Source organism: Ochotona curzoniae, unplaced genomic scaffold (genome assembly GCF_017591425.1).
Source record: "Ochotona curzoniae isolate NIBS_2020 unplaced genomic scaffold, NIBS_Ocur_1.0 scaffold_2476, whole genome shotgun sequence".
NCBI classification, from domain to species: domain Eukaryota; kingdom Metazoa; phylum Chordata; class Mammalia; order Lagomorpha; family Ochotonidae; genus Ochotona; species Ochotona curzoniae.
This window is the reverse complement of record NW_024467095.1, coordinates 324,137-347,924: the sequence shown is the minus strand read 5'-3', so window position 1 is coordinate 347,924 and position 23,788 is coordinate 324,137. Positions and strand designations below refer to the sequence as shown.

The following is a 23,788-nucleotide window of genomic DNA, read 5'->3' as shown; positions in this document are numbered from 1 at the left end:
ATATCGGATTAGGACTGCACTCTTATAACCTCATTTAGCTTTGATTATCTTTTGAAGAGGTCCTACCTCCAAATAGAACCAATTGGGAGTAAGGAGACCAACATGTGAATTTTGGGGAGTATAGTTCAGGCCATAATACAGTAGAATGGTGTATGTTAAGTTACAATGATATACATATAAAAAAAACTGAAAAAATGAGATAGCTTATGCACTTACATTTTGAAAATTGTTTATTTGGTTTGAATAATAGAGAACTCTCCCATCTGCTGGTTCACTCCTCAACCTGGCTGTACCAGGAGGTAGGAAGTCAGTCTGAGTCTTTGCTCGGGTGGCAGGACCCATGCTCACTGTCCCCGGAGTGCTCCCTAGCAGGGCACTGGAAAGAAACGGAGCCAGGCATTGACCCGAGGCACTCTGACACAACACACTGGCGTTTCAAGGGACTTCTTCACTATTATCCCAAAGGTCCAACACACCACATAAGATGTAAAAACACAAAACAAAACTGAACTCCCCCAGAACAAAACAAAACACGAGTCCCCGACTTTCTACATCTGTTAATCAACCACACATCAAAAATAATTTTTAAAAACTTGTGTCTATACTGAGCATGTGCGAACTTTTGTTTCCTATTATTGTTCCCCAGATAAGACTATAAAATTATTTACATCGGATGTCCATTGTTTTAGGTATTATAAGTCATCCCAGAGATGGCTTAAGGTTGCATCCATTAGGCTGTATTAGGTTGTATGGAAATACAAATGCCATTTGATATAGAGGAAGAGAGAATCTGTGGATGTTGGTGTCCCCTGAGGTCTTGAGCCGATTCCCCCCAGTTGCTGAGGGTGAGTGGGGACGCAGTTCTCAAGTGGAAAAAAAAAAGGTGATAATATACTGGACCATAATTGGATGTGAGGAAAAGATCACAGACTCCCACAGAACTCATTTGGCTCAACATTCCAAAACCTTAGAAGTTGGAGAAGTGCCTGTCAGTTCCTATAATGGTTGCTCACGTGTATGTCACAATGGGTTGCCAAGGAAGTTGTCACACGGCTCAGAGCGAGCCAGTTCTCAGTCACCTTCATCCCTTTGAGCATGTTTAATTTGCTAAGCAAGAAGCCGTCATGGGAGACCTGTTTTCCTTGTTTTGGGAGGTGGATCCATCCCCCATCCCTTTGAGTCTGACCATCCCAAGCCAGGACGCTGAGTGCGGGAAGGATGACTCTTGTGGAACGATAGGCAGCTTCTTGCTTTGGTATTTCATCATCATCTTGGTCCTGATGCTCTGCTCCCGCGCCTCCATCTGGGTAGGATGCCCTTTTTCTTTGAGTGTGTCTTGAGTGCATTCTAAAGGATTGCTCCTGAGTTCATTGTACTTCAATGAAACTACTTAAAAGTGCATTTTTTAGTTTTAAAAATAATATGGGTTCATTTTAGAGACTCCAAGAATGTAGAAAAGGAAAAAGGGGAAAATTTAAACCTACTGTAATCTCATTTCCTGGAGATAGTCACTGTTACTGTTCTGGAGTATGCCTTTCTTAGTATTGTTCTTTCTCTATCCCAATGTCGCTGTCTGGCCTTGCTCCTTCATGGTTAGTATTTTACTGTATGTGTTTTCAGGTCTTGCTTTAAACTTTTGTTTGTTTGAGAGGCAGAATACACAGAAATAGAAGCTATATGGATGTATGTATAAATGTATGTGTACATACATATATAGAGAGAGGGAGAGACAGAGAGCTCCCATTCACCTGTTCAGAGCCAACCGTACATGATGGCCAGCAGCTTTCCTGGCACGGGTGGCTGGGGTCATGTTGCTTGGGCCATCACTGCTTCCTCCCAGAGTCTGCATTAGTAGGAAACTGAAGTTGGGGACTGGGAATCGAACCTGGGTATGTTGTGGTGGGATGTAGGCATCTTAAGCAGCCATTTAAAAAATGGTTATGTACTTGAATGGCAGAGTCACAGAGAAAGGAGGAGATAAAGGGATGGATCCTGCATCCACTGGTTCACTTCCCAAATGCCTGCAACATCCAAGGCCGGGCCAAGCATGGTCCAGGAGCTAGGAACTCCATTTGGATCTTCCGTGTGTTTGGGAGGGACCAAAGTTCTTGGGTTATCATGCACTGCCTTCCCAAGAAGCTGGTTTGGGAGTTGGAAGTAGGACTCTAGTAGCGGATGCGGCTGTCCCAAGCAGTGACGTAACCCTTGCGCCCTCATAGCATCTTAACTACTAGGCTAAAATCTCATGCAAAAATCCTTTTTAAAAACTTAATAATGTATTATGAGTCCTCCAAATTACATGTACTCAGCATCACCTCTGATGGCTGCATAATGCTCTGCCTATGATGCAGCTCGAAAATTCTGCAATACTAAAATTTGTAGATTGTTTGTGGTTTGTCCATACCCATAAGCTTGATAATGTGGGGATAAACTTCCCTACTGGCTAATGATTCCCAATTCTTTTTGTAGTTTTGTAATTCTTTCCTGCAATATTTAGTTATTTGAAGAGCAGAGTGGCAAGTGGAGAGAGATACTAATCTTCCATCCACTGGTTCACTCCTTAACTGTCCACATAGCCAGATCTGCAGTATGCTGAAGCCAGGATCCAGGAACTCTGTCTGGTTTCCTATGTGGACCATCTTCCACTGCTTTCCCAGGTGTGTTAGTAAGAAGCTCATCAGAAGCCAAGCAGGTGGGACTCTAACCAGTGCTCTGAAATGGAATGCTGGGATTGCAAGTGACACAACACATTGTGCTACAATTCAGGTCCCTGTCACGGTGTAATTCTAATCAAAGATAGAAAAGTCACTACGTTGGTTGGTAGGAGACGTGTGAATAGGGCAGTGCCCCTTCTGCCTAGAGTAAGATGCAGAAGTAAGGAGTCACACTTGCTACTGGCAAAAGAAAACGCCATCCCGTTAGAGTGAAGCCGTCCACTCGATCAGGGCTGTGATGCAGTAACACAACTGAGTAACCAAGCTCTTAGGAACTGCTGACATGGAATCCTTGTTGGCTGTTTGCAGGCTGATGCTAAATCGAAGCACATCATTTAGCACTGCACTGGCAGTGTTCAGCTAGACAGAGCTCTCCCAGCTCTGGAGAGAGAAAGGAGAGGTATGTTTTACCTGTGCCAGTTGGATTCCAGTCTAATAATCAAAGGCCCTTCCTCCCACCTCCCAGCCAAGAAGTTCTATCTAAGGTCTAAATGTTTCTTAAGGTAAATACTTGGACAGAAAAGATTTAGAAGAATGATAGCTCAGATGAGTCTTAGACTCCCTAGTTAAGTATATAGAATTTGTCTACCTTGGCAAGAAAAGCTACTTTAGAGAATTAACAAAAACTTGAAATTGATCACTGGCACTTTGATGACCAACATGGCTGAAGAGGTCTGAGCTGTTGCCCTGCAGTGTGGCAGGCGTCAGCTGCTTGGCGTCACGGGAGCCTGAGCATCCAGGCTCGGTGGGTAGGCATGGAAAACCTCATCACCCACTCTCGTCATTGATGAGGCCTGAGGACTTTAGGTGACTTGTCCAATGTCACACAAGTGGTTAGTGACAGAGGGGAGAACAGGCTGGGATTGCCTGCTGCGGTGTTTGCTGCAGAATGTAATTGGTAATGTGGGTTTAAACCTATTCCAGACTGATTAAAACCATAATTATCTTCAAGGTTCGGTCTTTCACTTTGGATCCTTGTAGCAGCTACAGTTGGCCCCTCTGCTTTTGGCCTGAAGGGTCCCAGGTTTGAAATCTGAGAACCATGTGAGCGCTGGTCAAAGAGAATGACATTTTCCCTTCACTTTGAACGTGTGCATTTTCTCTGCTGAACTCTGAGACTCTATTTACAAACTTTGAGGTAATGGGAAGAGCTGATGGGAATGTGCTGGTGGTTATCCTGCAAGGTGAAGCACCCTGGCTTGCTGTGGATCTGCCACCTTGGAGAGGCAGTCGCCCTGCTATGATCAACTATGATCAGCTGCTGTGTTTGTTCAGTGTGGATTCAGATAGCTAGTGCTGTTATTTTCTGGACAATACGAGGCCAAACTCTGGGCTGTAGGCATGGAAACTGAGCTTGAAGGAAATTGTTGAGCGGCTCGAGGAGATCACGGAATTGATGAGTGGCAGAAAGACGTTGTGTCCCCGGGCCCAAGGACTCTGCTGCTGCTTTCTCTCACTGTCACACACACGCCAAGGCCGGCTAGTCAAGTGCTTCTTGTAACCACAGTGCATAGGAGACCACTTAGTTTAACGCAAAACCTTTCTTTTGATTTTGTACTTGGATTTCCATTTGGCATCAAATGTGGGATCTTTGTGTGAGCATGACATAAATCCAGTAAGTGTTTTAGACACCTTCTCCCCCATGGTAGTAGTAATGCTTTAAAGAAAATGTGGCACGTTTTATAGGCAAAATACAATGATTGCAGATTATATAGAAATAACCAACCACAATTAAATTTAGTCTTATAAACTTCCAGTCTTTTAATTATCTTCTGCATACACAATTACAATATCTAAGGCTTCGCCCAGAGCATTTTTTTTTAAAAAAAGAAGCACCTTTTTTCCTCTTTAATTTGTAATTTGATTTTAGTTTTTATTACAAAAGTGAGGGGTTGCAGACCCACGCTGGCCTCAGGTTAGGATAGAGAGGGTCGGGAAGAAGGTGCGTGAGTCATTGGTCCAGTTTTCCTCGCGTGTCGGCTGTGGGTGAGTGTTGGGGAGTGAAGGTGTTGCTTCTGGCTGTCAGACTGCAGCGGACAGGCCACGATGAGACGAAGAATGTTGTGAAGGCATGACTTGGGTGTTCTTCGTTGTTCTGAGGACTTGTTGGCTTCTGTTGCACAGAGGTGAGGAATCCTAAGGCCTCTTGGCTGGCTGGCTGCCTAGCGTGCCCACTGAGTGCTTCCTGTAGAGGCTGGCCTGGAGTCTTGCTCAGTCTGTCCTCCTTCCCATCCTTTGAAGAGGTCCTTCAAGTCCTCTAGAAAAAGAGGCATCTGAAGAGAGAGGTTCATTTTCAAGATTTTCAGCCAATGTTTCTAAAATGCGAAAGGCACAGAGCCCCTTGTGAGAGACACTTCCCTGCTGCTGGAGAGGTCAGATGTCCCAGGACTGTGCCAAAGCGCTTAGACTTACAAACCCCACGGAAGCCGCTGTGCAAACAAAGGATGCCTGATTTTCGACCTACATAAACAAACATTTATTTAGTTATTTGAAACCCAGAGTTACTCAGAGAGGGAGAGAGAGAACCTCCATTCACTGGTTCACTGCCCAAATGGCATCAGCAGCCAGGGCTGAAGCCGGGCTGAAGCCAGGAGCCAGGAGCTGCATCTGGGTCTCCCATGTGGGTATAAGGACCCAAGCACTTGGGCCATCTTTTGCTTCTTTTCCCAGGTCATTAGCAGGAAAATGGGTTACAAGTGAAGCACCTGGGACTCAAACCAGCACCTATATAAGATACTGTCATTGTAGGCAGTGGCTTAACCTGCTATGCCATGATGCCAGCCCTCATAAATTTATTTTTTTCTAACTATAGGCAATTCAAAAAAAATTAAAGAAAAAAACAGCTTCACTACTTAAGATTTAAAAATTTAATGTATCTTTATTTTCTTTAAAAAATATAGACAGAGATATTCTATCTGCTGGTTTACTCCCCCAAAATGCCCAGAACAGATGGTCAGGATCCATGTGGGCGGAGAGCCCTGAGCCTGTGAGTCACCCACTGCCCGCTGTATCCCCAGGAGCCATCAGCAGGAAGCACTTCTGGACCGGGTGCGGGCGTTCCAATCAACCACATGCCCAGACACAGCATGTGTTAAATCAGCTATTCAATGAAATTCATTTCTTTTGGTTACCATTGTTCATAACGAATAACTATATTGTGGTAATATTTTGTAGTTGGTCAGACATTGCAATATAAGAAAAATATTTATTTTCTTTTTATTTGAACGGAAGAAAGAGAGAAAGAGAGTGGGGTGGCAGAAGCGCCTGCACTGAGCCATCCTCTGTGGCCTCCCAGGGAGCTTGTTTGGAAGCTGGCCTGGAAGCAGAAGAGCTGGGACTTGAGCCCGGCTGGCTATGGCACAGGGGCATTCTTAGAGCGTCTCGTTGGCTGCACCACACATGCACCTTAGATATCTTTTTAAAGAACTGTCATATGATCAGTCTCCTTTAAGAATCAAATTTAGACTATATGAGTACTGTCACACCTGTTTCTCAGTAATACATTTCTGTAAGACTTTACAGGAAGACTTTACAAGCAAGCTATGACCCCTGATCAACATTGCCTTTCCGTTCTCTGCCATTCTGCATGGTTCAAATCGTTTCGGCAGGTTCTGTTATCAAAGCATGGTCTTCTAAAGTGGGGCGGGCGGGGGGCGGGGGGAGGTAGACTCAGCATAAGTGGAACCCCAGGAGTGCTTGCTTAACTGCACTGCGTGTTTCCAGTTAGGCTTTGTCAAGGTCATCAGACGACAGTATCTCCTAACAGGTAAGTATTCACAAACAACAACTAATTGAGATTCCCCTTACCTGTGTTTCCGAAACAGATGTCTGACTGTAAGAAGAATAAAGATGCTGGGACGCACACTTCAGTAAGTAAAGGTGAGAGCAGGTGTTTTTGGTAGCTGTGACGCCAGAGCTGTGCTGAGTGTGGGCGGCACACCGGGGAGAGGAGCAGCCAAGGCTGTTGCAAGGCCTTGCTGCATGGGCAAAGCGCCCTTGGCTTCTCCGTCCCTTCAGAAGGACGGCTCACCTGTCTTTAGCAGAGCCGCCACAGCTGAGGAGCACTGGTAGGTGGGGCTCCCTTCACCCCTTTGTCCCCTTCCCTGCCTGGGGCTATCACAGGACAATGAACTGTAGGTGAGGCTTACTGGTAAACATTTAACAAGTGGCTCTCTCAAAACACATGTGTATATGTGTTCATTAAACATTTCGCTAACGCATAATGCGATGCATGATATTCTTTATGTTAGATTCCATTTAGCAAGTGAATTCACAAGAAATACTCGTTGATTTTTGCCAGACTCTAACAACTTTAGCTGAATGGTGCCTATGCATCATGAACAAGTACAGTTCTAGTATAGATTCTAGGAGTGAAGTAGAAGTGAATTGGAAGATGCGGATTGGAGCTTAACTTGTCAGTGATGCAAGTGACTGTAGGTGAATCAGATAGCACTTTTTGGATGCTAGAAGAGTATTTCATTTTGGTCTGTTCCCAGTGTAGTGATTGTAGTTGTAATGCTGATATGTAATCTCCATTAGCAACACGGTCTCCATCACTTTAAGTGTAGACCATAAACACAACCATGAATCAAGCTGTAATCTTTAAAGCTGATTGTCTTGGTATCTAAATTCTCCCCAAAGCTGAATTCCAGCTTAGCAACACAATGTCAGTGAACATGAAGTTGGGGAGAAAAGCACAGCAGTGCATTCTTACACTTTATTCCCGACATCCAGATACAACAGGTGCAAATAACTTCAAGAGCACACAGCAGAATAAAATGTAGTCGCATAATTAAGAAGTAATGGATTTCAAGTGCTCATTACTTTTTTTTTAGTAAATCAATTTAATTATAAGTCTGCATAATTTAATTTTTAGTAATGACTGTTTAAACATCTCATAAAATTCCTGAAAATTCACGCGCTCTGGTGAGCTGGTACAGCCAACAACACCACACCATGTACAAAGAGAAGATGTTTATTCGTTCTTGCTACTTACATCACATTCACATATAGACTTGAACGTGTAAATCTACAAGGTCAACAAAACAAGGGTCTTTGGAAAAATCTGGACCTGTCCGTTGGATCTATACAGCTTCAAGTCAGTGAGCCCCGTGGTGTGTAGAGAGAGCATCTTACTGGAAAATCAGCCAGCTGCCAAGATCCGTAAACCACCATCAGAAGTAGCGTCAGCTGGAGCCCCCCATCCCGTGATCTTAGGGGAGGTGATGCTCTGGTTACAATGCCCTAACTCACTGCTTTGTTCTGTCGGTTGTTAGCAATCAGAGATCCTCGCTGTGAGTGGCAAAACAAGGATGGTACCTGGCTTTCTTCACAAATGATGAGGAAACCGCAGCAGAGCCAGTTCACCCCTGTAACGGACTCAGAAGTGGCTTTGATCAATGCCTATCTTGCAAAAAAACGAGCCAAACTCCATTTTCAGTTCAACCAGGTGAACGAGAACCATGGCGACAGCGACACCAGCGAGTGTGACACTGCAGAGTCTGACTCCGGAGCCTCCTCGTGGAAGGAGAGTGAGACGGAACGGCCCCCCTCACCAGGCAGCATTACCAGGAGACGGAGTCTGGTTAGTTACCAAGTCAGGGAGAGGCCCTGCCTCCACTGCAAGGCCATTCGAACCGATGAGTGGCTGACGCGCCATTTCCTACAAAACAATCTGATAGCAACCCCCATGAAGGGGGATACTCAAGAGGAGACTTCCAGCCCCGAAATTAACACAAAATTCAGTAGTTTTTGAGTTTTGGCCAACTCCTAACCTTACTGGAAGCCAATTAAAAGAGATGAATAAAACACGAAGAATGGCCACAGCCCTGGGAGGGAGAGACTTGCCATGAAGTCTCTATACTAGCCGCAAAAACGTGCTTGAAACCCGAGAGGTACAATCTCAGACAATTCCTTGTTCCAAACAAACAAGCAAATTTGTTCATGGCACCATTGGAATATCAAATGTCTGCTTTCCACTAGCCTTTATTTATAAGAGCCCAAGACAGATATTTCATACCTTGAGTATATGTATTTTATTTATGCCTATAGTTCAAATAAGGAAGCTCCTTGAAAATATATTGATTTTGAGAAACCATTTAAAGGTACTCATATGTTTTTCTCCTCTGACTGCCTGAGCTAGGTGAGTTTGCTTGGAATTGGCCCATTGTCTAGGTTTCTGTGTTCAGGTGGCTCTGGCACAGTCCACAGAAGTCACCCGGGGCTGGTGAGGAAGGGACGCTGCAGTGACCTACAATGGTCGGGGGGGCGGGCGTGGGGGGAGGAGGAGTGTGACCCAGCAGGGCAGCTGGGTTATGGGCTGTCCATAGTTTTTGGCTGAAGGTCATGCAAGTGCTAAAAGTTAGTGTGACACTTGCTAAAATGATGTGAAGACATGATCCAAGACTATTGCAATAAAGTTCACAGGGTAGATTAAAAAAAAAATGGAGCTCAACTCCAAAACCAGCAAGGACAAATGGGGATGTATAGCCAAAGGAAGGAATGGGAGCAAGTGGTAACAGTGCTGGAACCTCCTGGGCCACTAGAAAGTGCGTCTGACACTGCCTGATCGGAGTTCCCGGCAATACTTTCTATCCCAGCTTCCTGCCAGAGTGCACTTCGGGAGCAGCAGGTGATGGCTCAGGTCCTTGAGTCCTTGCCACTCACGTGGGATTCCCAGATAGAGTTCCAGACCTCGGCTTCAGCCTTGCTGAGCCCTGGCTGTTACGGGTATTTGGGGAGTGAACCAGAAGATGGAAGATCTTTGTCTTTGTTCCATTTTTAAAAAAATAAAAAATAATATTGAACTATATTATTATGATTAGAAAGGCAGATATAAAGAGAGAAGAGAGAGAGGAAGACATTCCATCTGTTGACTCACTCCCCAAGTAGCTGCAATAGCTGGAGCTGAGCCAATCTGAAGCCAGGAGCCAGAAGCTTCCTCTGTGTCTCCCACACAGGTGCAGGGTCCCAAGGCTTTGGGCTGTCCTCAACTACTTTCCCAGGCCACAGGCAGGGAGCTGGATGGAAAGCAGGGCTGCTGGGATTAGAACTGGCACCCTTATGGAATCCCAGCATGTACAAGGTGAGGACTTTGGCCAGTAGGCTACTGTGCCAGGCCTGTCTTTCTTCCTTTCAAATAAAATAGATACCTAAAACATCTTTCAACAAGAGCAGAATGTAGGTGTCAGTGGATGAAAAATTACTCAAAGGAGATGTCAAAAATGGGGGAGGATTCCTGCTGAGTTTAGCTAGAAGTTTTTCTAAGGCCACTCAAGGACTTGTGTATCACAGGTGGGGTAAGGACCTTGATCATCCAGTGAAGGTGATCCTGTATCAAGAACTCTAGTTGAACAAATGCTTTTTAACACTGGGTGTAGGGGACGGTTGAAGCTGCCTAGATGCCACTGTGATGCCCGCGTCTCATGTCAGAGTGCCTGGGTTCGAGTCTCAGCTGCGCTCCTGACTCCAGCTTCCTGCTGGTACTCACCCAGGAGGCAGCACACCACAGCCCCCTGGGTTCCTGCCGCCTTACCGTGGGAGATCCAGAGTGAGTCCTGGGCTCCTGGCTTCAGCTTGGCCCTGTCCTGGCTGCTGTGTACATTTGGGGGAATCAGTCAATAGATGAAGGATCTCCTCTCTCTGCCTTTCAAAGAAGTAAAAGCATAGTTAGAATGTGGTCTGCACAGGCCAAAGACAGCATGGAGCCGAGACAAGAGGGTTCAAGGAGCCCGAGCTTTAGTCCAAGTGAGTCTTTGGGATGGAACAGCTCTCTTCTCTTGTCCTCTGTCACTTTGCCTTTCAAATAAAACACATCCTTTTATTAAAAAAGGAAAAAAGCAAGATTCTTTGCCAAACAAGTTAGCCACAGTCCAGGCATGGCTGGAGCTAGCCTCTCCAGATCAATGGGGATCCCAGCTGTGTGCAATTCAAACAGGCATCCGAGGTTGGCCGGATCCGGAGATCCCTGTGTCGGCCTGCGTGACTTGGCCTCAGCTGCAGTACCAAAAACCCACGTCCCAGAGAGGGCTGGCAAGGGCAAGATAAGGCCTTGGGGAACCCGGGACACAGGAAGGGCTTAGCCCTGGGGAGGACACGGGGACCATGCCGAGGATGGAGCTTTTCATGAAGGGAAGGGAGTAACGGGAACAACCGGACGGCTGGGGTTTCAGGACAAGGAATCATTTCTGGTAAGAGCCAGTTCTTCCACCAATTGCAACAAGGAGTTCTGGGAGGCAGTGGGGAGCCCTGTGCTCTGGAGTAGGCTTCCAGAACTTAGGGCTTGGGGGACACGTCTGAGCCTGTTTGCGGCGACTTTGTCTTATTCTGATTACCTCAGGACTGACACAGAGCTGAGGACAAAGGTGAGCAGCTGAGCGACTTGGCGATTCAGCCCGAGCACCACCAGCCTTTCACGCAGACTTTGCTTCCCTTGGCACCCTCCTTCACCTCGGTGCGTCGGGCGGCACCTGCTGGGCACCTGATGCTCTGGTGCGTGCCCCCGGAAAAGCTCTGTGTCTCAGCGTCTAACATTTTGACCAATGTACTCCTATGCATTGCAAGTGTCTGTCCCCTATATAAATTCATCCATCCTCAAAGACAGAGTCCATGATTTGTCATTTTTGTATCCCTGGGGCCCAGTACAGCAAGCAGCAGGATGGCCAATGGGTGGGGCCAAGTCCATGTGCACAAAGGGGAGAGCTGGGCAACGGCCAATCATCCTGACACTGACAACTTGGTATGAACAAGAAGGCTAAATTACCTGTTTACATAGTAACCAGCCTACCGCCCTAACTTCCCCCCCCAAAAGCCCAAGTACAAAGTTCAATAGTAAGCTGTAGAAGAGAGAGTGAGATCTGTCATCCGGCTTCAGAACTCGGGCTCTTAGTCATGGCGAGCGTGGTTGTTCTCCAGATGCGCAGGAGCCCAAAATTTACTTTCAAGCTGAGTTAATCATTGCTTCCCACATAGTGACTTAGATGCCACTGAGATGCCCATGTCAGTTTTAAATGATGCTCAGATACGGCCTCACCAGGCCTACTGGGAGAGTGCTCACATTGGTTAAGTCAGTATGTGAACCATATGACCCAGAGAATCATTCGTAGCAAATGCAGCTGCTTTCTCTGGTCTCACGCGTGGGGCTAGAAGAGACCACAGATGTGGGGAAAGCCTGCCTATGGGGAGGAATCGGGGTCGGGGTTGGGGATGGGGGATTAACTAGGGTGATCTTTGAGAGTGTTATACCCGAAACAAAGGCTGAGTAAGGCTGGGAGGATATCCAAAATCCAGGAGAGACGGATAAGGCAGTGAGAACCAAGTGGGATGAGAAGCCGAGGTGTGGCACCCACTGACATGTCAAGTGCAGAAGAGGTGGGAGATGGCTCCTGAGATCAGGGCTGCGGACACGATCGCTGCTGGCCATCGCATGGGTGCAGAGCCCTGGCGTCGACTCCAAACTGTCACCTGCGTGGGCGAGCTGACTTGTGGGCAGGAGTGGCATTCAGAGAAAAGGTGTGGCCCTTCCATCCAGGTAAGTATTAGAACTTTTCTCTGTGGCAGTATCTCCTCCATCAGGCACCATCGCTGCAATCGGGACCTGGGTTGCAGGAAGGGATTTAGAGCAGGGGCCGACTGGGATGGATGCGATACACAGAGCACCTTCCATATCCCCCAGGTCCTCACCCCGGGGTCAGCCAGCCATGAATTTTGATCATGGAGTTAGGTACAGTGATTGCATCACTACTAACTAGATACAACTGTTAACAGCAGCATTGTATTCGGTCAGGTAATCCAGAGATGGAGAGAGTCTGGAGAATGGGAAACCCCAGGAACTGTGATGACACGGCAGAGCAGTGTCCAGTCCGCCCTGGTGTCTGCCCTCTCTGACTGGAGGAGGGTGTGGTTCTGGTGGGAGGCGAAATGAGTCACTGCCTTGTCCACGTGGACGTTCTGCATGACATTCTAGGCAAGGCCGTCTTCTTGGGTGCCCGTTTCTCTGTGACACTGCCACCCAGGCAGCGGGCTGGGATCGAGTTCTGGGCTGCCGGCTGCAACCTGGCCAGCTGAGCTGCTGAGAGCCAGCAGTGAGTGGAAGATCTTTCTGCTACTCTCTCTTGCTTGTTCTGTGTGTTTCTGTCTTACAAATCAAATAAATATAATACAATTTTATATAAAAAAAGACTTTTCCAGAACCTCACATGTAAGCGTCAGCATTGTTTGTGTGTGTGTGTGTGTGCTGAGCTGTAATGCAAAATGCTGCTTGTGACAGTACAGTCAGGAAGCCAAAGTTGCTGCGCTGGAGTCATTTTCTTTATAGATTTCCCAGCTGTGGCTCCCATCAGCGAAGGCAGTCATCCTGCATTTGTCATCAGCCAGTGGTTAACCCACACTTCAGCAGGAGTCCGCTGTTAGGGGAATAACTGAATTACATTATTTTAAAAGGTCTCCAGGTTTATTATTTCCAAATACAGAGCTTGGAAGCAAACACATCAACCGCTGCCTGGCGCACAGGGGTGAGTTTTGCCTGGTGAACGGACCAGAGTCATTTATAACTGACATTTCAAAGAAACCTTAGACACAGGCCAGCCTTTGTTTAATTCATAATTACCCCGTTTGTATGTAAAAGGATACTTCTAAGGCTTTTCAAAACAACTGGCTCTTTTAAGTAGATAATTATTCCCCTTGCAACCTTGTTTACTCTATTCAGAACTTCAGTGAACTCTGTGTTTCTTTCATAGATAGTACAAAGGTTAACTTCCTCAAATTATCACAAATTCCCAATTAGCGAATTCTAAACAGGGCTTTCCCTCTAACAATATGCCAAAGATGTGTATGTGATGTGTTCTTTATTGCTTTGAATAACATCTGACAGGTTTCCAAGTACCAGGCCACCTGGATACTCTCACTCTGTCAGGAACATGTGGTTCCGGGGGCTGCGAGGGGGAGAGGGGCAGCAGGGGGACACGAGGGAGGCACAGCTGTCGGGGCGGTGAGGGCAGGCGGAAGGGAGAGGGAGCTTCTTGACGCAGCCAGCACTTCCAACCGACTAGCAGCTCAGAGCTGCACTGAGTATCCAAGTTTAACAAGCAGGACGTGCACATAGGAATCGGCTTTTCCTGTGTGTAGACTGCGAGTTATGAGGCCTGGAGGGTGTCAGCAGGAAGATGCAAAGCAAGTTATCTCTGTGTTTCGTTTTTTTTTTTTTTTTTAATATAACTGAGTGCTCCCTGCAAACGTCCATGCAGTGCACCAAACGAATCACATGCATATATATATATATAAATGCAAAAGCTATAGATGCCAGGGTGAAACTGCTTTCTAGTTCTTATTGGGTATTTTCTGTGCTTGGCTTCTTCCTCAGGCTGTTCCTCAGGCTGCCTTGTGGGCAGGGACCTTGTTTACTGGGTACTCCGTAACTATGAAGTGTCATGGGTTCAAAACCTTGATTTAACAGCATCAGACACCGCACAGGGAGCTGACCCTGCTGCTAATTAGTATAACTCAAGAAAGGAAAGTGGGCAGATAAGAACCAGGTTCTACTAGAAGGGTCTACGGTTAGAGCTGGCCAGCTGACTGGCAGCCAGAGACCTGAGTAAGATACCCAGCGGCCTGCAGAAATTCCACCTGCAGCCGAGAACTGCCCTGCCCCCTTTTCTGATTGTACATTCCACACACAGTGCACAGCCCCCACGATGGCTGGCTTGCCTCTGTTCCAGTATTTTCCCATGTTTGTTCCATTGTTTCTCCCTCTCTTTCACGACGCAGAATTGGGTTGCCGTTGACCTAAGTCAGTCCCGGTCAATGAATGCCCCAAACATGGGCATGCCATTCTGGGAGGGGAAAATTTGGATTCTGAGAAAAGATTCTTCAGTCTTAGCAATCATCAGAGGGAAGTCCGTTTCAGGGACGTGCTGAACTGGACTGTGACAGCCAGCTCATCTCTGAAGGCTTCAGTCTCAATTCGATCCCTGGGTTGCTGAGTAAACAAATCCGGGAAACATCCTCATGGTGTGTTCTCACTGGACAAGGCTCGTGTGGTGCTGGATACACTCCATCCAGGGGCTTGGCTTATGCAGAGGCAGACACACTAAGCAGGGATGCACATTATTTGGCAGTGAGGGGATAAACACAGTCAAAGGTGCATTTGGGCCATCCGCCACAGAGAACACCAACATGGCTGAGGCAAAGAGTTTCCATCTACCAGAGCAAAACGAAAACTGAAAATGGTGCCTGGAATTGAGAGTGGCCCAGCAGGAGCAGAGAAAAGACACAGGGCAGCTCTGGCGTTGGGGCTCCCCTGTGGAAAGACGGCCCATGGGAGCAGTACCCTCCAACTAGGCAGGGTTCCACTTCTTTTTATAAGGAAGGCGGTGGCACCCCTGTTGGATATGCAAAGAGTGTGGGATCTTACCATGATGCACCTTGGTCTTGGGCACAGCAGGTGCATTCTGGGTAAGTGGACATATCAAACAGGCAGTGAAAAAGATGGTATCAATTTACATGGCTTGCATTCACAGCTAGTTTCCTGCATGTCCAGATGAGTCTCGTTACTGTTTAAGTGCTGCAGCTCGGTTCTTCTGCCGCTTGCAGCTGATACAAAGTGTCAGTCATCTTACCCTCTGTGATTTCACCAGTGGATCCTTCTACCTGGAAAGTTCCCATAAGTTCCAGCTATGAAAGAAGTAGATGCGCGGACAGTGGCCCTCAGGATCTGCTGCGACCTGCTTGCGAGCCTCCCAAAGATCTCCAGGTGCCCAGATCGTCAGTCCTTATTCAAAACGCTGCACAGACCCACACCTGTTCTCACATATATGTACATACACGGAGAGCGCGCAGAGCTGGGACTCACTCCCCGTGCTTTAATACAGGAAGTGAGCTCACACCTGCCTCCTCCCACACACGTGAAATCCTCCCTGGATCACTTCTAAAACCTTACACATGTAAATGCTCAGTAAACCCTCCCTATGCTGCACTTTTAGGGGACTGCCTGGTTAAGGTAGGAGTCCCTGCCTGTTCAGTCGTGGTTGGGCTGCTTGAGCGATCGGATGTGGAGCCTGCAGGTAGGGAGGCTCAGCTGTGCTCCTTTGCTGGGGCTGGAGCCTGTGCTGGGACTGTGAGAGCCACCAAGAGCTGAGCCAGGGACTTTACAAATGTCTCGAGTTTTCTGTGCTGACTGCCGCATCTCTTTACTTTTCTCAGAGCTTCTCCTTTGCCCATTTCTCGTGAATCCTGGCACAGAGTGGTCCTGCCCACTCCCGCCTCACCGTCACCAGGCACGGACTGCCTTGACTTCCTGTCTCAGTCCTTTCCTGAAGTCAGTGAGAGCAGGCTGGTCCTGGGCTGCATCGGGAGCAGGGGCCATTACCCCCAGGTGGCTTAGAAATGGAAGGAGGCAGAACGTCACTGAAAGACCGTGAGGCAGCAAGAGCTGGGGACGTAAACAGAGTACCGCGGTTTTCAAATCCCTGGTCCCAGATCATTCCCAAGGCCCAGCTGCTTACTCAGTCAGAGGCGCCATGACACATCCCCAGCAGGTTTTTCTTTAATTTATTTATTATTAGTTGAAAGACAAAGTTGCAGAAAGAGAAGGAGAGATGAGAGAGATCACCTACCCACCATTTCACTCCCTAATGGCCACAATGGTTGGAGCTGAGCTGATCCAAAGTTGGTAGCTACGAGTCTTCTCTGGGTCTCCCATATGGCTTTCAGGAGCTAAAGACTTGAGTCATCTTTTGCTGCTTTCCCAGGCCTTGAACAGGGAGCTAGTTCAGATGTAGAGTAGCCAGGACAAGAACCGGTGTCAAAATGGGCTACTGGCACTGCAGGTGGAGGCTTAGCTAGCTATGCTGCAGCCCTGGCCCCACTAGCAGATTCTTGTCATCAACTCTCCTTTTTGAAGCCTAATGCTAGCTCAAATGGCTATCTGGTGAGTGTTCCTGGAAAACACATTTAATAGTCAGCTGACACACATGTAACAGTTGGCTGATCGCGGGCTCCCACGGTGTGGATACTGGCACTGTTGCTTATCCCAAGCTACCAGAGTGGCCTCACGGAACACGTGGCTCTTGGCAGGTTGCTCTGAGATGGCCGCACCTTGCCCTGCCTCAGCAGCCAAGCACCCAATGTGCTTCTCAGCCACACAGCAGGGTCAGGGACAGCCACGGGTGGCGGCCAAGTCAGGAATTCCGGTACAAAAACCTTTTAATAAGTTTCAAATGTGGAGGATCTTGGGGCTCAGCGAGTAGAGGAAGTAGGATTAAGCTTTTAAATCATACTGAACTTTTCATTCTTTTTTAAAGGAGAATGCAGTTAGCTGTATGCATGGGGTCGGGGGCAGGCAAGGGATTTGGACAGAGGAAGGAGAAGAACTGGGAAGATGTGGAGGAAGGTGAGTTCCGGAAGCAGGCTCCAGACCCCCTCTGAATGGAGAGGGTCACCTTTCTCAGGTGGGAAGGGGCCACCACACGAGCTAAGGACTAAATGCTGACGACTGCAGACCCTGGCTGCTGGGTAGGAAAGAGGGCGAGATGGGGCAGGGCTCTAAGGAGTCGGTCCGTCCCATCAGCACTGCACGTTGGGTCCTCCTGGTGCCAGAGCAGAGTTCTGGACGCGTGCTTCTGAAGCGGAAGCCGGCCTTGCTTCTAAGACTCCCCTCAAAGCATGTCTGTTTCTAATATTTCTGTTGCACAATTCAGGCCCCTGCTATAGCTGATCACATTGTGCGGTAACGAATGCAGATCCCTCCTCTGCTGTGTTTGATGTTCAAATGACTGGAGTCACTTAGACATTTACACAGTTAACGTGGCGCGCTTCCCACCATTAGAATTTGTGTACGTGACCTCATCAACGAACACTTGAAGTAAGTGCATCGCTAGGCTTCCACAGCATCAGGACCTGTGAGCACTGTTGTTCGTCCGTCCGCTGAATATTTGCCTTGGCATTTATACATGGAAAAGGAATGCGCTATGTTAGTGATAAGAGGAGATTTCGTAAACTTAGCTCACTTAAGACAAAGCTGGAAATCATTAGACGTGCTGCCTGGGGTGCCTTTCAGCTTCAAGCACATAGTTCAGGCTTAAGCTTATTGATTCTGTTTGTGAAAAAAGAAGCCACCAGCATTAAAAGAACACGTATCAACTGCTGAAAAATATAACCCGAAAAATCCTTCTGGAAGATGATGTAAACTAATTTCTTACACAGAAAGTAGTTCCAGATGCAAAGAAATTGAGAGTAAATCAAGAAGTCATAAGTGCACTAGAAAAAAAAAAGCCTAGTAAAAAGTTTCCTAATTTCACTCACAGGGAGGACATGTCCAAGTATAATGGGAATAAAGAAGCCTTGATGAAAAAGGTTGATGCTTAGAATTCATAAAAATATTTAAACTTCTGTAGACAGAGAAAAAAGGCTCAGCAAGCAAAGCGTGAAGAAGAACTGGAAAGAATTCTGGGGCACGAAATAAGGGCAAGCTTGGATTGCTCTAATACATGAAGCACGTTAGAAGGAAGTGGACAAAATGTTAACGACAAAGTCCCAAGTGATCAACAAATGCCTCAGGAAGCTGCTTGACGCCGTAAAGAAATGTGAAGTCAAACACAGCGTCCGGCTTGGATACATGCGGATACGATTTCTGACGATGTCAGAGTGGGAGTGCTACGGCAACAGGCCCGTTCCCATTTTGGTGGGAGAGGAGAGTGTTTTAGCTTCCTCGGAGATTAATCTGGAAAGGCTTAGCATGTCGCATAGTCTAACCCAGCAAGCCCATAGCTAAGAATGCACCCAAGAACAACGTCCTCTCAGATGCACACAAAATATATGCACATAGACCCAAGAATATTTACTTTGGTGCTGTCTGTGGTCAGGTTTCCAGGATTCCAGAATCTTTTTCTTCAAAATGACATGTTTAATCTACTGTGTTCTGTTTAGAAATAGCTGCACACATTACGTCAAACATTAAAATATCACCCTTACATTGATGTAAAAAGAAAAATTTACCCCAAAGATGATTGTTACCAATGGTCACATATATCTCACATATAAGCCATTTTTGTGAATAAACACCTATGCTGTTTCTGAATTCAGTGGATTCCGTGGACCCTGGATGACGGTGACTCTGTGCGATCTGCTGGACCCTGGCAAAGGACCGGAACGGCGGTGACTCTGTGCGACCTGCTGGACCCTGGCATTCAGTCCAGGACAACGGCTTCCTCCTGTAGGCCTTACTTCACAGTGTGTGTCTGAATGCTCTTGGTAAGAAGACTTTAAAATAGTGAGTGGTGGGCGTGGTGTGCAGTGGGTTGGGACCCTGCACCTATATGGGAGACCCGGAAGAGCTCCTGGCTCCTGATTTGGATTGGCTCAGCTCCAGGTGTTGCAGCTACTTGGGGAGAGAGCCACCAGATGGAAAATCTTTCTGTCTCTCCTTCTCTCAGTAAATCTGCCTTTCCAATGAAAATAAGTAAAATTTAAAAAATATATTTGAGAAGCAGAGAGACAGAGGAAAAGAGATCTTCCATCTGCCAGCTTACTCCGCAAATGACCAAAACAGCCGGCCCTGGCCAAATGGAAACCAAGAGCCAGGAGCCTCAGCAGTCTTTCAGCAGGTGCTGCGGACCCAAGCACCGGGACCATCTTGCACTGCCTTCCTACGCACATTAGCAAGACTCTGGATTGGAAGGGGAACAGCTGGGGCTCACACCAGCACTCTAGTATGGATCCTGGTGTTGTGAGCTTAACCTACTATGCTGCAACACTGGCTACTAGATATAAAAATTATTGATGAGATAGTTTACACTCTAATATTCATACTAAATCTCTATAATCTAGCATGTGTTTTATAGTATATTTTGAACTCAATGGCAATTTTCAAGATTTGAAATGTTCCACCAAGATAATAAAGCATGAGTAAAAGAAAAACATTTTCCAATGCTTCAATTTTAATTTGTTAAATTTAAAAATTAAAAAAATTTCAATCAGTTCTGCAGCACCCCCGAGTGAATTTCCTTAGCTCTGTGTGGCTGGTGGCCACAGCTGGCAGTGTGTACTCACACACCGTGTCCCTGGCCAGTGCTCACGGAGACAAGGATCTCCCAACAGATAAACTCTGCCTCCGTCATCTTTGGAGTTTACTGTTATGCAGAAACAATTTCATAAATGAGAGAACGAGTCTTAGGGTCCATTCTGGGGCTACCTGAATGGGACACTGCTGAAGAAGGAGAGATGGGACAGCACATTGGCTCGACTGGCTAATCCTCCACCTCCAAGGGTGCCATTCCATAATGGGAGCTGCTTCCTGTCCTGGCTGCTCCACTTCCCATCCAGCTCCCTGCTGTGGCCTGGGAAAGCGGTCGAGGACAGCCCAAAGTCTTGGGACCCTGCGTCTGTGTGGGAGTCCTAGAAGAAGCTCCTGGCTTCAGATTGGCTCAACTCTGGCCATTGCAACCATTTTTGGAATGAATCAGCAGACGGAAGATCTCTCTGTCTCTCATTCTCTCTGAAAATCTGCCCTTCCCATAAAAGGAAATAAATCCCTAAAAAAAGAAGAAAGAAATGAAAACAAAAGATGGAGAAACGGAGAAGGCAACACGCAGTCTCAAACTCCTCCTGAAACAGACAAGCAGCGCTTGAACTTGGAGGACTTCTGAGTTTGGGGTTACAAGTTACGAATGATTTTGGAGTCTATTTGGTGATTGTTTTAGTAGAGGAGAGAAAGTGTATAATGGGCTTTCAAACTCAAGGAACTACCGTGGCTGGCACGAGGTGCAGGCAGGGGTCCAGTGCATGGGGGTGCAATGGGTTGGCGGTGGTTGTCTCCTGGGGGCAGAAGGGGGCAGCAGAGAGCTGCCAGGGTGGGAAGCTATGGGGAACCCCAAAAGGCTGGCAAGTGGGGTAAACCCAAACTGGAAACCCACAGGTTAGAATGAAAGCCAGACCACTATCAAGGACAGAAACAAAACCAATAGGGGACTAAGGTGCAATGGTTTTCCACAGCATTATGATGGGACATTGGGTCTTGCTTAAAAGTTAAGCAAAATGTAAAAAAATTACCATTTAAAAAAAAATCACATAGACCTTTAGGTAAATTTATTGTATTTCCTTCCAATATGATCTGGGTTAACTATTGTGTTTTCTTCCAATAATTTTATGGCATATTTCATTTTTATAAGCTGTTTTTACTTTTTGAAAAAGAAAGACCAAGATACGCACAGAGAGGGCCATGGCCAGGAAGCCGGCTCAGCAGCCAGGACTCCAGCTGACACTCCGGTGCTGTGCTATCCAAGTGGCCACTTAACCAAGTGTGCCATCATGCCCACCACCAGAGCTGCTTTAAAAAACACGAAACGTTAACACTTTGTGAATCTTTTCAAATTTCTTGGTATTCTCAGTCACATCATTTTTAGTGGCAACTTCACCTTTGCTGCAGATTTGCCTCACCTACCAATTAAACTCGACTACCAATTAGAAGATGCGACGATCTTTCTTTCTTTAAGATTCATTTTTTTTAAAAATAAGATTTATTTATTGGTATCGCAAAGGCAGATTTCTGGAGAGGAGGAGAGACAGAAAGAAAAATCTTCCGTCTGCTGGTTTATTCCAAATGACCACAATGGCGGGAGCTGAGCCTATCTGAAGCCAGGAGCCAGGAGCTTCTTCCAGGTCTTCCACGCAGCTGCAGGGTCCTAAGGCTGTGGGCCGTCCTCGACTGCTTTCCCAGGCCACAGGCAGGGAGATGGATGGGAAGTGGAGCCGCTGGGATCAGAACCGGCACCCATATGGGATGCTGCTGCTTGCTCTGGGTCCAAAGATTTATTTACTTTTATTTGGAAGGTAGAATTGTATATAGAGGGAGAGAGAACGAGATCCTTTATCTGCTAGTTCAGTCCCGGAATGGCTGCAGTACTGGAGATCTGTAGGTCTGAAGCCAGGAGCCAGGAGCTTCTTCCAGCCTCTCACATGCGTGCTTCCCCAGGCCACAAGCAGGAAGCTGGACTAGAAGTGGAGCAGCCGGGACCCTAACTGGTGCCTTATGGGATGCCACCCCAACAGGTAGAGGATTAGCCTGCCAGGCTGCTGAACTGGCCCAGGGCAGCTTATTTTAATAGTAGAGTTTCTTTGGGATGGAGATTTGGCACAGCGGTGGAGACACCCCGTCCTGGATCAGAGTGCTGGGTCTGATGTGGGGCTGATGAACGTAGGATAAACACAGTGACGTCAGTAGGGTCTGGTGCGATGGCTCAGTTGCTGGACCCCTGCTTTACATCCCTTGGGATCCCATATGGGTGCCAGTTTGTGTTCCGGATGCTCCACTTTCCTCCAGCTCCCTGCTTGTGGCCCGGGAAAACAATAGAGGACAGCTCAGAGTCTTGAGATCCTGCATGGGAGACCAGGAAGAAGCTCTTGGCTTCTGGCTTCAGCTCCAGCCATGGTGTCCACTTGGGAAGTGAACCAGCAGACTGCAAATGTTTCTCTTTGCCTCTGCTTCTCTCTGTCAAATCCGTTTTTTTTTTTTTTTTTTTTTTTTTTTTTTAGTGGAGCAACGGGGACATGAACTGGTGCCCATACAGGATGTCAACACTTGTCACTGGAGGATTAGCCTCTTGAGCCACTGCACTGGCCCCATAAGACTGCTCCTTTAACGTAGCTCTGTGTGTGTGGCCCATGCTCCATTGACCTCATGTTTCTCTACCACAAGAAACACGGATTCTTCTGTTTGGCAGATTCTGCTGGCCCTAAAGCTTAGCTAAGCCTCATCGTGTCTGGAAAGCTTTCAGTGGGGCAGGAGTCAGGCGCTCCAGCCACATCTCCCGTGTAGCTGCAGGAAGCCGGTGTCTTGTCCCGTTAGCTGCTGCCCCTGGCGGTCCGGAGGGAGGAAGTACAGCCGGGACTGCACTCAGGTGCTCTGAGGAGGGTGGTGGGCATCCTGCCCGGTGTTAGCCTCCTGGAAGACTTCATCAATTCTCCAACCGCATTCATTTCAACAGGTCGAACTATGGAGTGTCTGAGAGCTGCCACGCACGCAAGGAGGGATCACAGTCTTTGCTAAATCGCGAGAGAATGAAAAGTCAAACGAATCCTATGCCTTGTTTCCTTTTCTTAAAATTTATTTATTTATTGAGAGGCAGAATCAGAGAGAGAGAGATCCTCCATTTGCTGGCTTACCCCTCAAATGGTCGTAACAGCCAGACTGCAGCCTCTGAAGCCAGGAGCCGGAGCTTCTTCCAGGTCCCTGATATGCGGTCGGGTCCAGACACTGAACTCTGCTGCTTTTCCAGGCCGTCAACAGAGAGCGACCACGATATAAACCTGTGCCATAAAATGTTGGCACTGCAGGGAGAAGGATTAGCTTGCTGTACCACCACGCTGGCCCTTATTCCTGGGATTCCTCAGACCAGAAACACAGTGCGTATGCATTTCCCCTTCAGGCAGGAACTTGAAATTTGAAGTGTGTGCAGATGAAGGATCCGGAGCAGAGGATGGATGGAAATCTTTGTAGCTGTTTGTGATTGGCTCTTAGCTGAATATAATGTGTGTGGATGATTAAATGTAATTCAATTTGGTTCCTAAAAATACAAGTGCGTTCTTTCTAAAAGTAGAAGGGACTTATTTGTTCATGTATTTGGACGAGAAAGAGAGAGAGAGCAAGATAAATACACACACACACACATAGCTTCTTCGTTTCCTGGGTGACTCCCCAGATGTCTGCAACAGCCAGAGGTGAAGCAGGCTGAATCCAGGAGCCAGGAGCTCCAGCTGGGTTTCAAGCATGGCTGGCAGAAACCCAAGCACAGGAGCCACCATCCACTGCCAAAGGGCACGTTTACAGGAAGCTGAAGCAAAAGCAGAGGCGGAACTGGCTCCTAGGCACTCCCGTACGGGATGTGGGTACCCCAGGTGACAGCTCGAGGCCACAGCTCCCGCTGCTATGCGCAATTTCTTATAAACAGCAGAATTAGGTCAATGCAGATCTGGAAAGATTACTTTCCAAAAGAAAAAAAAAAATCCTTTGTCTAAGAAACACTGTGTGAAAAAAACGACTTAGGGGCAGGCATTTGGCACACTGGGTTAGACGTGGCTTGGGC

General features: G+C 47.3%; 1 protein-coding gene across 1 annotated transcript; it reads left to right on the top strand.

Moving 5' to 3' along the window:
• Positions 1-1,035: 1,035 nt before the first annotated feature.
• Positions 1,036-8,808, top strand: SSMEM1 (serine rich single-pass membrane protein 1). The gene is made up of 3 exons (XM_041002416.1): positions 1,036-1,307; positions 6,539-6,593; positions 7,991-8,808. The coding sequence occupies exons 1-3, from the start codon at positions 1,125-1,127 to the stop codon at positions 8,467-8,469; spliced, it is 717 nt and encodes a 238-aa protein (XP_040858350.1). The 5' UTR covers positions 1,036-1,124; the 3' UTR covers positions 8,470-8,808.
• The last annotated feature ends 14,980 nt before the right edge of the window (positions 8,809-23,788 follow it).